The 18,612-nt window shown below is 42.6% G+C and overlaps 1 protein-coding gene across 1 annotated transcript in view; it reads right to left on the bottom strand.

Moving 5' to 3' along the window:
- Positions 1-273: 273 nt before the first annotated feature.
- The window catches only part of LOC144955698 (ras GTPase-activating-like protein IQGAP1), a 110,879-nt gene continuing 92,540 nt past the window's right edge, over positions 274-18,612 (bottom strand). The window contains exons 34-38 of the mRNA XM_078885849.1: positions 17,520-17,732; positions 4,901-5,067; positions 4,173-4,301; positions 1,648-1,756; positions 274-772 (exon numbers count right to left, since the gene is read on the bottom strand). Of these exons, the coding sequence (XP_078741975.1) occupies positions 659-772; positions 1,648-1,756; positions 4,173-4,301; positions 4,901-5,067; positions 17,520-17,732 (732 nt within the window). The 3' untranslated portion in view covers positions 274-658. The remainder of the gene's footprint in view (positions 773-1,647; positions 1,757-4,172; positions 4,302-4,900; positions 5,068-17,519; positions 17,733-18,612) is intronic.

The raw sequence follows: 18,612 nt of genomic DNA, 5'->3' as shown, positions 1-18,612 counted from the left end.
AGTACTTCCGCAACTTCTAAATAAACTGGGACTTTGATAATAATAATGTTTTAATCAAATTAATGAAAAATATCCAATTCAACTATATCCTTTTTTCTTCCAATGAGCATCATCAAATCAAGTGCGATTTCGCAACACAAGTATCAACCATTCGACAATTATTCGTCTTTATAATAACACATTTTTTTAATAATGTAGTTCAATTCTGCTTACCATTTGTTTTAACTTGAACATTATAATAGTGATTATCCTCTTCTTGGTTCTTTCGGTAAAGTCACGTAGAAGGGAAATAATAAAATAAGAAAAATAAAACATAATAAAATAATATATTAAAATAAAACATAATAAAATAATATATTATGTTTTATTTTTATTATTTCCCTTCTACGTGACTTTACTGAAAGAACCAAAAATAATATATTATGTTTTATTTTTATTATTTTATTATTTCCCTTCTACGTGACTTTACCGAAAGAACCAAGAAGATGAATCCCTGCAGTCACGAAAGCTTTAAATCGAAGTGATTATCCTGTTAAACAAAATACTCGTTCCTCTTACAGTCATTATTATTCTTCTACCTTGCAACAAACAAACTGGGTATTAAAAAAAAAAGTATAACCAAAAGTGTTAGTAGATAGGAAACATGCCAATGCAGAACTCATTTCCCATATAACTTCTTGTTGAGGAGGAAGATAAGGAGGTTGACATTTACTCTTGCCCGTTCGAACATCTTCATTACAGCCACTCCCTCGTACTGCAGCTGCAAAAGGTCCTGTCAAGGAATGAGAATTTGGCAACATGTGAATGAAACAATTAACGCATAATGATGATGATATATGTATGGCTCATCTTCCCAATTATAAGCCCTTAAAGTGTGGGACAAGTGCTAATACTTTAATTCTCATACTGTCATTACGTTCCCTCAAACTCGGTGCCAAGAATACATGCAATGGATGTTTGAATGAGTGACTATAATTAAAGTCGCACGCCCTCGCAGAGTTATTACAGTAATGTACTGCAAATGAACAAGTAACAATCATGTAACAGATAATAATCATTTGCAAGTTAAGTAATTGTTCTTGCATAGTTATGCTGGCAATCATTCACCTAGGAAAGCTTCACCGAGTCTTAACTCACTTTTTAAGGAGGGTCCTGCATTGGGATGTTTGGCCAGTTACATTAGTGAGTGTTCGACTTGTATGAGGAAACTGGAGTACCCAGAGTAAACCCACACACGTGAGTGGGGGGGGGTGACCCTCAACAGTGGTGCCTCCTGGCCACTTTAAAGCTCGATGCCTATGAACCCTGCAAACCCTGGCAAGCCCTGGTTGTCATCCATGCAAGTGCCAACCAGGCTCGAGCGTGCTTAACTTCAGAGATCTGATGAGATTGAAAGCAGTCAAAATGATTTGGTTGCCTCGCAGCTCTAGACCGGCTTGGTAAAATAATTACTCGGATCGCTCCGTGGCAAATGAGGGTGGAATTGATCTGATTTGCATCATCCACACTTTTACCGAAAATGTGTTTTACCATACTTAACGCAGACTGCTGGTATAAATTGTGAACAATGTAAAGTGGCCATGTAAACGATGAGAACCAAGTGTAGGTGAACATTGTCAATAATGCAATGGGGCTGGTATATCGTACCTGAAAGTTAAGCTCCACTTTTTCCATTTCAACTCCCATAAACTTGGCTTTCACCTCGAAGATTCCAATTTTCTCTCCTTTCGTGATGTCAAACAAAACATTCTTGAACCTGTAGTGGGGAAAAGAAATCCAGTCACTTTAAACATATCCATCATCATAATCTTGATCACTCATGATCAATCTCCTGCTAGATGATGGTCTCCCAAAGCCGTCACGTGATTAAAACATTCAAAAAGTTCCTGCACACAAGTTGATATCACCGCTCCTTTCCACAATGGATTATCTCTCGGATGGGTTTCCTCCTTTGGTTGCCACTGTAAATAGTAACTGTAAATAGTGGCAACCACCAGTTATCATTCCTTTTAGCAATATGCCCTGCCCTAGCTCTACTTGCCATACTGAACAATAAATATGACCTCTCCAGCTTGTGTATGTTCTCTAATCCATGTATTCCTCTTCCAGTCTGCTTGTGTAATTCCAAGAATGTAAATGTATATGTATCATTATCCAGTCATACATGTGCTTCGCGATTAGCATATGCACATGTGAATTATAAAACAAATGATAAGCAAAAGACGTGAATCCTACTTGCATGCCTGGATCCCCTTCTTTGACCAGGAGCTTTTGAAAAGGCTGTAACTTTGAATGTGTGCGGGGGAATTTCTATAATTGGCTTCAGGGCAGTGCATACTGTCCCTATTATAGGTGGGGAAGGTCATGGAGGGTGGTGAGATGTTTCCGTAAACATTATCAGGCAATGAATACATGTTATCTTCTACTTTCTCCTAAATCACAAACATCTTTAACAGCTCATTTGCAATGAAACTGTTTTAATGAGACGCTACTAGCAGGAGTCATCCGCTTATGGCAGGTGCCAGCCTTATACAAATACGTTCTTTGATCTGCAGAATTGGGTTGAAAGTCCACGTATTCATTTATACTGCGGTTGATATTGCGCAGATTTATTGAGCACACATATTATGTATATACATAAGACCAGGCAGAATATAGTCCACATACGGACCTGTTGATATATCTATATATGTTTATATTTTACCCTTCATTTCTCTCTTTAATGTTTTATAGCTGCCAATCACATCAGGATTTGGTCATAATAAAGTATATTTCATGTGCCACTGTGCCTCTCAATGGCAGTGCACTAAATACAATTTAAAAGGATTAATGTCAATGTATTTAATCGTTCAATACTGTGTCTGCTCTGTGCATAACACAATACAACTGCAATGACGGTAGCAACATGCAAAACAAAGGTACCGATCTGGTTATTATCTTGCAATGTAAACTATACGGAATTTTTATTTCAAGGAGGTAATATTTTGTATGCATTGCATAGACCAATGCATGCCCTCTTCACGTTTCATTTCTACACGTGTGTTTTATTTATTTGTGGGGAGCTGCGGTACAGTCTTGAGTGCAATGCGCTATGAACCAGGCACCTTGAGTTCAATTCCCAGCCATGCCGAATATCATCGTCAAGTGGTGTCTGAATCGGTCCTGGGTTTTCACCCTATGTTCGCTCATCTTAACACGAGTGCCTGGTGTGGCGTGTAAACATCAGCACTGAGTAAGGGCAGTTGGGCTTAGTGTTGACCACACCACCCACGCGTGCATGATCCCAGGCACACCGCCTCCTTGTATGCCGTGCCGGCCTTAATGGGCGCTTGCTATCAGCACTTGCCCAACAATTCTGTATGGCTATAGGGGAATATTTGTCGTTGATAGTCATAACAAGGCAGAACAACTTTGGACACGGAAACCACATAGCATATGCACTCAAATGAATGGTACTGTACTGTACTCGCAACATGTAAAAAGGTACGGAAGGTGATTATGAAATTGTTCCAAAATTTTAAAACACATTGGTTATACAACAGATAATGAACACAAAATGTCCGTTGACATCGGCTGGACAGCCCACTCCCGGAGACTAATAACATCCCCACTATGGTCATTCATTTATTTATTCTCCCTCAATTTTTCCCTGATTTTGCCATCGGCATGAATCCATGAGACAAATAATCCATTCAGATCTCTCACAGCAGTCCAACCTTTCATATTAGAGAATGACCCACAAAAGCAGATCTCATAGAACTACAATACACACTGTCGTGCAGCATATTCCCCCCAAGCTTGCTGCAGAGAATAACGTCTGTACATGACAAACTGATCATTTCAGAGCTGGAATTTAGCCAAATGAAGCACTAAAAATAACATTTGACGTGGCGTTTTTGTTTGTACATGCACCTCCGATTAGCGTGGTTGGCTACATGCGGTGCGAAAGAAGTTCAGCGTACACACATCGACATACATACCATCAACTCGCTGAAATTAAGAAACTAACATAAAAAAAACACGGGGCGAATGAAACCCAGATTCGAATGCAGGATCTCAGCGCTGCCAGTTCAGCTCTCCCGAGGAACGCGGCCACCTCTGAAACACCACAAATGTTATCCAGCTGTCCCAGTCAGCGTGGCCATCGTGGCCGAGATGAACGCAGCACGTACTGGTTTAAGGTGACGTCTTCTATCTCCAGCAGCACTCCCTTCTCGTAGAGGCGGGCAGCTGTGTAGTGCAGAACCTGAGGCTTTCCTTTCCGTCCTGATTTTTCCTCGGCTTTCCCTTTCCGTCCGCTCCTCCAATGAAGCACGCGCACGCAGATCAGAGACAGTAGAGCAGAAAAAGTGACGTTTTTTGTATGCATAACGTACCAGTTTTAATTCGATTATAAGGTTACAACTCCTACCCATTAATATCATCAATGCTTTATCATTTAATACTGCCATTGATGGGATTATCCTGGAATGTACATCTCGTCTAAAAACACAGCAGACTGTTCTACTGGGGAGTTTACTTTATGTCCATAAATCCAGAAAGATCCTCTTAATGGAGCTTGAATCCACAAAAGGATCAGGGATCATTCTCTAAAGGTCCCTATACTAGAATCCAACCTGATTCACAAGAACAGAAGGGCATTGTGTGACCTCGATGCAGCTTCGATTCAAAATCTATGAACCATTCGCACAGACTCAGTCGATATTTTTTTCCCCAGCCAACGATAAGGGTCTCTGAGTGCGGGAAAACATACGTATTGAAGAAAAAACACTCAAACACCCCCCCCCCTCCAGGCTTGTGTAGTTTTCCTTACACCACAATCACCTGAAGCCCAAATGATTCACCGGCGTGAAGAGTGACTCAGGAAGCATTCCCGCGCGAGTGACTCGCGGTGACCTACTTTCCCTTGTGGGCCAGGTTGTCGAGGCAGGTCTGGATGTACTGGTTGTAGTAGTTGGTCTGCTCCTGGTAGAACGTCGTCTTGGAATTGAGGGCGACGAGCGTCTGCTGCAGCTTCACCAGCTCCGCCTTGCGCCTCTGCCGGTACCGCCGCTGGTTCCGGATGTCCTGAGAACACGGGAGTCCAATAGCTGAAGGCCTGAAGCTTCTCAAGTGTGATCTGTGACAATGGGACCTCTATAAATGTGGCCATTCTGAAAAAGGCAGCAGGCTCAGAAAATGGCAGTGCTTGCGTAACCATCCCCCAGCAGTGGTCCAGATTTCCATGTTCGGCAATGTTCTCTGTTTACAATGAAATTCAGTCACGAACAGTATATTGCACAACAGGGCGTAATTTCCCCATTAATATTTTCCAGGTTGCTGGCTGGTCGACTGGAGTAGGTTACTCGAGACGAGCAACAACAACCATGTTGATAGGTATACTGGATGTGGTGCGTTAGGTGCAGAAATATTTTCGGGGTCACTGACCCAGACAGACCCGACTAAACTCAAGCCTTGATTGCGCACATTTATTCATGAGAAGACAAGGAAATCCGGAGCAGTGCTCTCATGGGTCTGGAAGAATGTCTCCAGTGCAAAATATGTGGAAGTTGCCTGGTTTATTTTTTTAAGGTGTACAATTGTTTGTACTATTTCTTGACCGAGAACATTTTAACCTCGTGACATGTATATTCTACCGCACTTTGTGCAAATCTCTGCTTTACGGTGCCCTGAAATGTACGCATTACTATACAGTACAGTGATGTGTTTCCATTCCATAAAAAAGTATTTTCATTCAGGTTATTACTTCTCCATTGAACACTTTACAATTGTTATTATTATATTATTATATTATATAAATTCTGGCTCCTGTATCTTGTCATAGCGGACTCTCATGAAAGAAAAACACAGGAAAGGCTAAGTTATAATTTATAGCAGCTGGTTTTGTATTATAAATCACTTTTCTGTCAATGTGTTGCTATAAACACAATTATTCTTGGATTTCTACATGTGTGGCAAAGGTTAACTATGCCTATTTTATTTGACCGGAATTCTCTATATATACTTACCCGAAGTACAGTAACAAAGTATAAAACATTGAATGTTAAACAAATATCAAACTTAGCTACGACTAAACCGAAAGGCAGAACCGTAACACCAAATGTTATGTTTTGGAAAAAAATCCATTTTCACAAAAATAGGCTTTCCTTGAAATGTGGAACGCATATGAACCACTCGATGAATCATCAACCTGTACTTCTTACTCTCATCGGCCAAAAACATTGTCTGTGAATGTGCCACAAGAGATTATTTCAGAAGCGTGGAGAGCGTTTAATCATATCTTTTTTCATTAATTTAAATAAAATGGCTGCGAAGTAGCGCCTGCCGCTTGTTACGGGAGGGTGCAGGGGGTGCGGTTTGGATGTTGGAGCCTATCGGCCACCCTGGTTAATGCTGGGGGTGTAATATATACGAAAAAATCCATGCCACGTCTGCTTCACAATAGACGTTAAAGATCTCATGACATCAATTCAAAAACAATAGGCCCATTTGTGGCAATATCGTGGTACAAATTTGTAAAAAGTTATTTTGCAAATTATCTAATTGGTTAAAGTCACATTTCAACATACTGAGAAACTGCTGCAGACGATAATAGTCTATCAAAAGTGGAACCTTCATGATAGCAGCCTTGCGCGATAAGAATGGCACAGCTATAAAATGTACAATGATGTAGTAAAAACAGTGAAAGGGTCTACCTGCTAGAACGAGCGCGAATAAGATGGTGCTCGTCTCTGCTTGGGCATTGCTGTGCCATGAGCATCAATTCCACATTTCCACCGCAGAAGCCAATTTTGGAGTCAAGCGTGGGCTCATTCTAACCGTACGAATTGGGCATTCGACGACGGCATTAGATCTGACCCATGCATCACCTTTGATATTTGAACAAGATTTAAAAAAAAACATGACCATCTTCCTGACACCGTGAGTGTGGCACAGCGTGCTGGATCTACGTGAGTATGCAATGGGTGTACCGTCCGCCACAGTACACAGCAGGTGAACACACTGCATTAGTCGGTCGCAGTTAAGTGGTGAGTTTCTAGGAAGTTCATCTTGTGACTGTGAGTGGGATGAGATGTGATTGGTTAGTGTTTGTTGAGTGCGAGCGGTGAGTGTGATTCTCGTTGCAGGATGGGCTGCTCTCTAGTGGGCTAAATTTTAATAAGACTGGAGGTCAAGTTCGGGCCACTCATTCTATGGGAGTTTGGTCACAGTGGACAGTAGCATTTTTTAATATGACGTGCAGACTAAATCAAATAAAACTCACAAAAACATTAGGATGTTTTCAAAGCCACATAAACAGGACGTATCAGCAATAGCATTGTGACATTATTAATTGCTACTTTAATACTCAGTCTTTTTTATATTCCTGTATTTCACTACACATGAAGTTTAAAGTAACGTATAATGCATGTGACAAAAGATGTATTCACCTGGCTACTTTATTTTGGAAAGAAGAAGATGCCATGAATTTCATTACGTGTTACATTCAATCTGAACAAGATACTGCAATACTAACAACACACAAAGATCCCCCGACATAGCTTTTAACAGACTATTTGGGCAGGTTTTGTTTGCGAGCACCGATTAAGGTCAATGCGGGGTGGTGTGGCCAGAACCACATAGGGCGGCCTTTTTCTCTTCAGTGCTGCAGTTTACACACTGCACCAGGCACTCATTTAAGGCTGAGTAGACCTAGAGGAGGTCCATGATTAGTTCAGATAAAGGCCCACATATATTAGGTCCTGAGCAGGGAATCAAACGCTGGTCGTCGGGTTCACAGCACAGTGCACTAACTGCTACAGTTTTACTCCCCGTGATATATTGTTTACAGACACGAACACCCCATTCACTCTGCTGCCTTTGTTTTGAAGAGAAAGCAGGGCGATCTGGCTGGAAGAGTGTCATTTTTTTGCACCCTAACGCGTGTTGCATGCCTCCTCTAAAAGGTTTACCGGAGGCTGTCAAAAAGCTCTGCGGTAAGGTCACAGAGCAAGACATTCCAGGGACCATTATAAAGCATATGACAGACATTATCCAAAGCAGTGGCATGCATGGCTATTAATTTTGTTGATGTAAAACTAGATCCCTTGCTGCCTATATTTAAATGATCTTAACGTTTTGCTATTAGCACTCTGACTTGCGTTAACCTATCCGGATGAAAAACGGTTTGAAAATGCAGAGCTTAAAATAATACCTAAAATGTACACTGTATAGAAATATTTCGATGTCTCAAAAAAAAAAAATTTCTCCAAAAAAATGTATTTAAAGGATAAAAAAAATGTCAATGGCATCGCATGCTGCTAATCGAAACAAAAATGTACATACACTACCGGCAGGGTGATAATTAAGGCTTAGGCAGCTTTTTGGAAACAGGTTATGGCTTAAAAAAAACGTTGTAGACAGTTGAAAAAGCATATTTAAGGAGGCCGAGGAAAAGGAAAACCAGACGCAGCCATGTATACTGCAGCTTTAAGGCACGACACACGGCTGCATGAAACAGATGTGATTGCCAAATTGCCTGCAGGCAAAATATAACAAATGTGTCTGTCTGTACTTTGCCGAGCGGGTTTTTATGTTACCACGATACAGCCTTTTCAGGGCATAAACACGGTTTGTTATTAAAAATATATATAACGTTTCTTTGTAATGTCAGTGTTTTTTACAAATGAAATACTGTAAATGTAAAGTCATGTTTTTAAGACATTAATTCTCCTCGGGTTTTTTTTTAATCCTTGAAGATTACACTACTTCCTGTAATTCTGACCGGGTTCGCTAATGACAGAATTGGATTACTCACACAAAGTTCTGGGGAGAGAGAGAGAGAACACATTTGGTACTCATTTCTTTCCCAAATGAAGACTTGGGAAATCCAACTGGCCAAAACATAAGCCTTTCCCTTCATTCGTTGTCAAAGCGCATGCTTCACTTTGCAACGCATTACAGCATACTTTAATTGCGTTAGGATGGGCACGTATTCACAGTTTGTATATGCGAGGTCTTGCTGACAGCTGTTTCCTATACCGTAGCGCTTTCTCAGATACCAGGCCGGATAAACATTAGTTACCTCCTTGCATCAGTGCCTGCCCCCTAGGGAGCCTCTTCCCTGACCACACACACACTAACAGATCCATCCAGTCACACACTAATGAACAAAGGACGAAAACAAAGATCAACCCCCCCCAAGTAAAACCGAAGTAAGACTGCTGAGGCCAGTCTTACTTCGGTTTTACTTGATGTGGCCAGCGTTGTACACGACCGTCTTTGTCTCCCCACAGTGATGATGTTTACACGTGGTACCAAATACGAATTTAATGCTGAGTCTGCCTAGGGGAGGCCCAGAATAAATTCAGATGTGACACCCCACTGATCTTAGCCAAGGCCGGGAATCAAACTCAGGTTGCCAAAGTTTTGGTACTGTGTGCTAACCACTCACTATACCAGCGGTCCACAGACGAATTAACTACAGTAGCAAAGAACAAAGCCGAAGATTCCCCGTAGAGCCTTAACAAACTTTGGGGCAAGTACTGTTCGTGAGCAATTATTAAGGCCAGAACGGCACACGAGGGACTAGGTGGCCAGCACCACGCCCGACCACCTTTGTCTCCCTTGCACACACGCAGGCACATTTAAATGTTGCACACATGCACAACACATGCAAAATATTGACACAAAGAGACACTCACGCGCGACCTTGTACACAGGCGTGCGAACGACCACATGCACAAACACACACAGAACCACGTGCACATGTCACGCACACAGAAACGAACCTACAGTTACACCCAACCATACCACACTCATACAGGCCACGCACACACACACATCACCCTATTTTACTTCTACAGGAGGCTAAGTGCTGTGAGCGAAAACCTATTGCAATCTGGCAGGGCAGATGATTAAGATAGGATGGTATGGCCTGGACTACACACGGCTAACTTTGCTTCATGCTGATGATGACACTGCACCAGCTATTCGTTTTAGACGACGTTGATGAACACCACGTATACGTTACGTAAGCCACTGATGATATACCGCTAAATATCCAGGAGTTGAACCCATGTCACCAGGATGACAGCACGGTGCCGTGATCTGCTACACCACTTCTTTCCCGCATACGCACAAATAAGTAGCATGCCGGAAATCCGACGTGCAGAGATTATATTTATCATTGCACACAGACACACAGACGCACATCATGCAAACGCACGTACATGCCAACACACAGGCCACATTACTAGGGTTGTGCAAACCCACCAAAATGTAAAAGCCCTGTTTATTTGTTTGCCCGCTAACGTTCCATGCTCTCTGCCCCTCTAAAATCAAAACAAACAAAAAAGAAAACAAGTGAAATATTCCCAAGGGACGAAGCATTTAAAGCTGTGACATTTTGGGATTTCCCTTTATTCGCTTCGGTTGAGTGTGATAATTACACACTTTGCAATATAAAATAAAAAACAACGACAATAATATTAAAACCAAGAGCTAAAAAAGGGATTATTCAACAAAATAGACCCCTGCCAAAAGGGCACCAACAAATCCTGTGCATTAACCAAATAAGTCCACATGTTTGAGTTTTATATTTTTGGTCGAGGAATGAACTGATCTGTTTTATTACAGCAGTACTTGTGCAATTCATAAATACGTAGAAGGGAATACCAGATGTGCATACTCGATACAGTACAGTTTGTGTTTTCATCCGCCCAACTTTGGTAAACATGTCCAGGATCACCTAACCAAAGCCCAACAGCTTGTGAAGGGAGGGATGTGGTACGAGAGAATGTGATTGGTCGGCTGGTCCTCATAGGGCAGGAATTATTTACCAAACATTACATTGCATAAAAATGTTATTACAAATGTGTTTTCTCTCGTAATGACCGCACCGAGGCTCAGTCCAGAAGAATATATATGTTTAATCGGATGAGAACAAAAATCCACATTTCAAGTAATTAAATGACATCTATGATTTAACAAACATAAATGTGTAATTAATGCCCTCTGCTAAATAGCTGAAACAAAGCACAGCAGCATAAACGAAACAGCTTCTGTTGGGTCAGCAGGCAGCCAAATTTGCTTAAGTTTTAACCCTCATAAGCATCAAAGTGAGCTGTGTTTTATTAAGTAGGGAGAACAGTTAGGGTGCTCTCTTATTCGAGAGTGAGGTGATCCTCATTGCATGTTTACTGTCCTGAGCGAGACGTGTAAATTCCACATTCCTTTGGCTGGGGCAAGTTATTCCACAGGACAGCGGCTGTAAATCCGTGCTGGAGTGATGAAGAGCTGGGTGAACCCTCACTCATTACTAACAACAAAGGCAACTTGTCAAAATTAGCTACGGTTGAAATTTATGAATTCGTTCATTCCAGTATTTTAGAAACAATAACATGGGAGGGGGTGGTTGTGCAGTGGTTAAGATCACTGCACTATAAACCCAGCGGCCTGAGTTTAATTTATATTTCCATGGCTAACATCCGTAACAATGGAAAGTGTGAACCAGTTCTGGTCCTCCTTCACAAACCCGCACTGTTGTCCAACAACCAACACGGCATAGATGAGGCCTGCTTTCAGCGGTTGATTGACAAAGGGCTCTAAGTTAATCATTTACGAATGACATGGTGACGTAAACCAGTGGCGTTGCTTGTGGATGGCATGGGCCCTGGTACAGTACGACGAATAAAAAAGTAGGGCTACCAATCTCTGCCTTCCCCTTTCTCTTCATAGCCCGGAGCATGGGCCCCCTCTGGCTCGTAAGCCTCAGAGCAATAGCACCTCCTGCTCCATTATCGATAACCCACACCACTGATATGAACATAGAAGCCCCCCCCTTCCCCTTCAACTTTCAAAGTTACCAAAAAAACCACGGCTAACTCATCAATATGTCAAGGAAGACAGACCACACTGCGCTATGTGCAACATTGCACATGCCCTCAGTGTCCTCCCCACGCACCGGCTAAGACCGTGGCTGGTGTGCGCGGTGCTGTGATGATCGCTGCACAGGCAGGTAGGTAGGTGGCTGTCAGGGACCCGCGGTAAATATACTTAGGTTTTTTCGGTAAAATTCGCGTAGGTAAAAAATTAAAATTAATAAAAGTAAAATAAAATAAAAAATCACGACGTTTCGGAGGCAACACAGCTCTTTTTTTTATTGTATTCTTATTTTATTTTACTTTTATTAATTTTAATTTTTTACCTACGTGACTTTACCGAAAAAAACTAAGAATATGAATCCTTGCAGTCACGAAAGCTTCAAATCTAGAACCCGCGGTGAAGCCAATGGGGGGCTTTGCTGCGCTTCCTCAAGGCGGTATAACGGAGGCCCATGACCAGCTTCCACGTAGCAGCAGCATGAAGCAGCCTCTTGTGACCAAGAATGCACGAACCTTGGCACCCGCCTCGCATGGGGAATTCAATTACACTTAAAAGTTTCTGAACCTATTAGATTGGCTTATACGAAATAAATTATTAAAGCCACCCCACACTTTTTTTTTTACAGGGGGCCATGGGTTTTCTAATTAAATGCAGGTTTGGCACCGGAAGGAACATGAATAAATCTATAAAACCCATTTCCCATAATGATTAACTGTTTAATCAATTCATTGTGATGCGTCGTATTCATTCAATGATCAATTTTTTCTTCTTTTGGTAGGCCTATTTATTTATCTATTTACTTATTCACAATCGTGATTTGTTCTCGGCGATGAAGCGGTGAATCCGCCCGCCTTGCAATTTAAAGAACGCGTTGAGCTTGAACGTTTAAGCACGACTCGGCTTTGTATTGAGCAGCTCTTAGAAAACGTAGCACGCCGTGCAACGATCAATACTGGTCTCAACCATAATGTAATCATCATTGATTGCCATGATCTGTATCATCGGACATGATCTATCCACTGCTGGATGAAGGCCTCACTATCTGGCTCACGGTCTCACAACGCAACGGTCCATCCACCTCCTCCACACGAGCCGATCTCATCGCTCTACCTCTGCGGTGGATGTCCTCCTCTAAGATCCGTTCCCACCTTTGGCTGCCACACTTGCGTGAGTCTCGACCCCCAGCCGTCATCCTTTACAGTCATCCCTTACATTCCCACTTACTTTTATTAACAGTCAATATGATAGAAATCTACAACTAATGTATCTTCTCTAAAACACCTCTCAAGACAGCATAAAAGAAACATTACAATTTTTAATGAATGGGGATAGCAATTTTAATTACATTGTAAATATTTTTGTGATGCATTATAGTTTTGTTGTTATTATTATTATTTGTTATTGTTATTGTCATTTGACGTTCCTGGGTATACCATTCCCAAGGGGGCCTCCTCGGCAGGACAATCTGCGTGGCAGCCCCACGGCTTTGGAGTTTTCAAAGAGCAAAGGTCAGCCTTGGTGTGACTGTGGGGGTGTCACCCCCACCTGGCATGGGAACCCCCCTGGAACTTGGACTCAAACTGCGCCACACCTCCTGCGTCCCCACACCATCACCCTCGCTTACCTTTCTTTATCGGTGAAGATTGTGACCAATGGCCTCCTATGGGAAATGTCCGCAAGAGGTTTGCTTGTGATTTTATGAAAAATATTTTGTTTGTCTGTTTCCCCAACCGTATCCTGATTGTGCGTTTGACATCATGTAATTCGAGTAATGAGCACGCCTTCAGAACTCTCGCACAGCAGAGCAACTCCCCCGTGTTTGAGAAGGGTTCCGTGGAAGCAGATATCACGGAAATATATTTATCACCCCCTCGAGTGACCTCTTTGTCCGTACTAGGAGCCAGCACTTTCCCTTCCACCTGCTGCAGGGCAATGTTCGTTGGGATTATTGCACGAAAGTCAAACAGATATTTTCACATTCTTAGAGCTGGAATTGGCCCAAATTTAATGAAAAACCAAATGTAATACGACGGGGGATTATCTGTGTAGTCATTGATGACCAGGCTGAGAGCATCAACTCGCTACACTTGAAAACCTGCTTGAATCATGCAGCGGCAAGATTTGAACTGCCTTGCCTGGTATGCGGAAGGACGTGGGTTCGATCCCGACACCTGTATATTTGGAGTTTGCATGTCTCTCTCCCCGTGGTCACGTGGATTTTTCTCTGGGTCCTCCAGTTTTTCCCTCCACATTTAAAAACATGCGTTTAGAGTATTTGGCTGCTATTCATTTCTCAATATCCACATGATAAGCCACTTCACTGATCAATAATTTGTGGCTAGGTCACTTCTGAAAAATAGTGATATAGCTGAGTGGGGCTTACCTGGTAAATTTTTAATAGTTTAAATAGTTTAGTATGAATTCCAAACCAGAATCTCTGAAATGTCAGTGTGTTTATTATTTTATAGCCACAGAATATGCTGCATACTGGTGTGGTAAGTGCTTCCATGTCTGTGTGTATTTGTGTGTGTCTGTGTACAAGTGGTGGTGAGAGGTCGTGCAGTGGTTAGTGCACTGCATGACCAACCCCGCAAACGCGTTTGATTCTCGACCACAGATGTCAGGTGAGTAATATCAGAACCGGTCCTGGGCCTTATTTAAATTAACTCAGCCAAAAATGAGTATGCAGTGCAGTGTGCAAACATGCTTGGTGTGTGCATGTGTACACGTATGTTGTGTGTGTTGATATAGTGGTGGCATGGTTGTTATCATCCTATATGAAGATCCTTGTAAACCACTTCATTTTTTATCATGCCCATCAGTTGCAAATATAATCTGAAACCAGCCTGGATCTCCTTGAAATCAATTCATCCCATCACGGGTAAAGTACCTGGTGTAATGTAGCACCATCACCAATGGGAAACAAAGGCGGCCAAGTGTTACATGTTGTGTTGTGCTTGTCACAATTTTCATAATTTTTTACTTTTTTCCAATGCAATCTAGTAGGCTAAGATGAGTCTATATCAGTGGGACAGTTAATTGTGTGGTGAGGTAAAGTTTGGGTGCTGCCAGATATTTCAAGATGTCTATCCAGCATTGAAGGGTCGGCCAATATACCCTCTTCATGGGTCTTATAGATCTCGTTCCATCAGCAGTGGCATGAGCAACCAATTGTAGGGATGCAGTGGTGCGTGAGTGTCTAAAGACATCAATATTTTTTATTTCGGATAACATTCCCACTTTCCTTGGAATAATAAAAAAAACTACGGTATACGTCAAATAAAAAATAACTAAACGGTAATAAATCACAACCGACCATTTGATACACGCCCAAACTTAACAAAGACCTCCTTCGCCATGTCCAATACTGTATAGTTGTACTTCTACTTATGTAATGTTTCCTCTCATACTTTAGCTCTCCGTAAGCCTAAAGCTTTTTACAAACTGGTAATCCACCACCTATATCTGTACGGGTGAGTTAACCGGGCAGGATCCATCTCGTCGGTGTCCCACTTGATGTCGCCGCAGCGGAACCAGCGGCGGTCTAATAGAGAGGAGCTCACTGCCGAGTAAACATTTACTTGGTCATGTCGGCTCAGCACCGTCGCCACTCACACAACGTCTCGGCGGCCCCCAGCATCTTGCAAGCGGATGATGCCGTCTGGCAAACAGTCGGAGCCTAATCTTTGAGCAGAACATCACCGTAATCAGATCACCGGAGGTCAGTAACTATGTGCCGTAACAAAACCTGTCAAAACACTGTTGTGACAACTAGTTTATTTCATTGCCGTCGAGCCGAGATGTCGTTTACGCGATTGTAAAAAGTAATCATTCACGGCTCTTTGTCAACTCACTGCTAGATGAAGGTCTCCCCACGTCGTGTCATTCATGGAGGGTTGCTTGACCATACTTCACCACATACTGGTCAATGTGGGTTGGTGGCACAGGACCCGTTGAGATATCACTCACCACTGATGTTAGCCGTGACAAGAAATGTAACTCAGGTTGCTGGCTTTATAGTGCAGTGTTCTAGGTTTACTCAGCCTTCATTGAGTACCCACTGGGATATGTGATATGTATCAGCGCCGGCCAGACAAATGTGGCCGGGCTTGGTGTTAGCCACACCATTCCCTCATGTGCCGTTTCAGCCTATAAGGTGCTCACCAACAGCACTTGTCCCGACAGTCTATACACCAATATGGGAATGTGTGTCCTTGCATGTATGAAACATTGCAACTATTTTTTTATGCAGGAGAGCCGAGTTTCAAGACCTCTTGGAGGAGTGTTCTGCTTGAGATATCTGGTCAATTCCCTGAGTAACGTTTTAATGTGGGAAGAAATCTTAGGAGCTTTGCATGAGAATAAAACTCACTCAGCATTTATCAGTCACGAACCTACTTGCTGTTACGCCTCCTATATATATATGCACCGCTGCTCCTACATATGGGTGTTTTGTGTACATGATCTCAGCAGGGTTCACGTAGATCTCAATTCCAACTCGTTGTATTACAGATGTGTGCAACCATCATTTGATCAATGTGCACAGTGATGCACACGTGTTACTTTTCACAAATACACAATACTTTAAATGGTATGTGCAAAACAGAGAGAAAGCGTCTGTTAATGTAATCCAGGTGATTAGTTATGCAACTCAATACCAACCAGCCAGTGTTGCTCATATCCGTTGGTGACCCTGACCTGAGAGAGTGGTGAAAATTCCACATTCCCATGTCGGGTTTCCCTGAGACTGCAACCGTTCACTTTTCGCAAAGCAGTGTTTAGCTTGATTCTCCATGCGTCGAATTGACCCCCCCCCCCCCCGCCCAGACAAGATTTTAACTCGCACCCTTCTGAGTCGAACGCTTTCGTGACTGCAAGGATTAATATTCTTGGGTTTTTTCGGTAAAGTCACGTAGGTAAAATTTTTTTATTAATAAAAGTAAAATAAAAATAAAATAAAAATCACGACGTTTTCGGAGGCAACACAATTTGTCATTTACTTGATACAGCTATCGTGCTGTGACGGTTCCACCTGAAGACGGAAGCTTGTGTTGCCTCCGAAACGTCGTGATTTTTATTTTATTTTACTTTTATTAATTAAAATTTTTTACCTACGTGACTTTACCGAAAACCTAAGAGTATGAATACTTGCAGTCACGAAAGCTTCAAATCTAGAATTGTGCAATCGGCATTGTGGGACAGAACATCCATTCACATCTCATGCATGGCAATGCAACTCTTCGTGTTAGAGATTTGCCCATGGAAGCGGATATCACAGAGTTACCACTGACACCCCTTCAAGTGAACTCTGGTCTACACCATAGAGGGCTGCACTTTCATTCGCCGTGCCACAGACAGTAATGTTCATCACATGACAGTCAAACTGATATATTCAATGATCAGAACTGGAAATTAGTCCAATGAAGCACAGAACCACATTAACAGTTCCTGTTTTTTTTATGCCAGTCATAGGTGACAGAGCTGACACCATAAACTCACTACACTTGAGAAAGGGGTTTTAATCACAGGCAGCTGCTTGGATTTCAGCGGTGGTAGCTCATCTCTGACCTCCAAGCCATAGGGCTACACCTCACACGGCCTACTAAACCCAGAGCAAAACGGGCATCAAACGAGAACGGCCTCTCGCCCCGTACCTTAGCGATGTCGTTGATGAAGGCCTGGTACTTGTCGGCTGCGCACACGTGCTCAGCCTTCTCGAGCGCCTCGAGGCTGCACAGGATGCGCTCCTTCTTGCCGGCGAGGGACAGCTCGCACTCCTGCGGGCCCTGGGCGTCACGGCGTACCTTCTCAGGGGCGCGCGCATCCTGCACGGCGCGGCGCCGCACCACGCGGTCGTGATCTGCCTCCTGCACGCGCCGGCGCAACAACAACAACAACACGCGACTGTCAGCGGCGACGGCGGCGCCAAACGCACAGTGCCAACGCGGAGACTGGGCACGAGCGGTGCTCCCGGATAACATTTCGGGTACGTTGGGTGATTTAGCCTTCATCGTTTTATTTTTTTTGTTATGTTTTTTTTTTATCCTGTTTGTAGTGTTGGCGTCATGTTATGAGGCAAAGTACCCACTTGGATTTCTCACAGAGCAGGACAACCTTTCGTGATGGAGAATGGCTCATGGAAGCAGATATCACAGAACTACTTCTGAGATCATTTTAAGTGACCTCTGGTGCCACATGCGATAGAGTTGCACTTCCCACTCACTCTGCTTTTGAGAGTAATGATTATCGCAAAATAGTAATCATATTTCGAGGTGGAATTTAGCTAAGCAGAACACGATGTAAAATGAATTTTAAATGGAAATAAATTGTGTTTTTATTAATATACTTTTTGCATCCACCCAATGGCTACTAAATTCACCAAAATGTCAACAAAAATGTTTTGATCTTGACTCAAACCATCTTGATCCATCAGGGACATGCATCAACAGGCCTTCTACTGGCCGCCAATGTACCCCAATGCCTGTGCGATCCACCAACCCTGCCTAGACCTCCACAGCAGTGGATTACAGGCACGCGCCACCAGAGGCACATCCAGGGTAGAGGGGGTAGTTGCCCCTAGTACTCAATGTTTTTAGAAGGCCGTGATATATGTTAGACCATTTTTGAGATTTGTCAAGAATGTACATCTTTAAATCAATAACCATTCTTGATTCAAATATCATCTTAGATGATTCCTGATGTATATTTAATATTAGATGCATTCAATATTATAGAGTGAAAACATTT

The sequence above is a fragment of the Lampetra fluviatilis genome, chromosome 3, assembly GCF_964198595.1.
Source record: "Lampetra fluviatilis chromosome 3, kcLamFluv1.1, whole genome shotgun sequence".
Classification (NCBI taxonomy): Eukaryota; Metazoa; Chordata; class Hyperoartia; order Petromyzontiformes; family Petromyzontidae; genus Lampetra; species Lampetra fluviatilis.
This window is presented reverse-complemented; position numbering and strand designations above follow the sequence as displayed.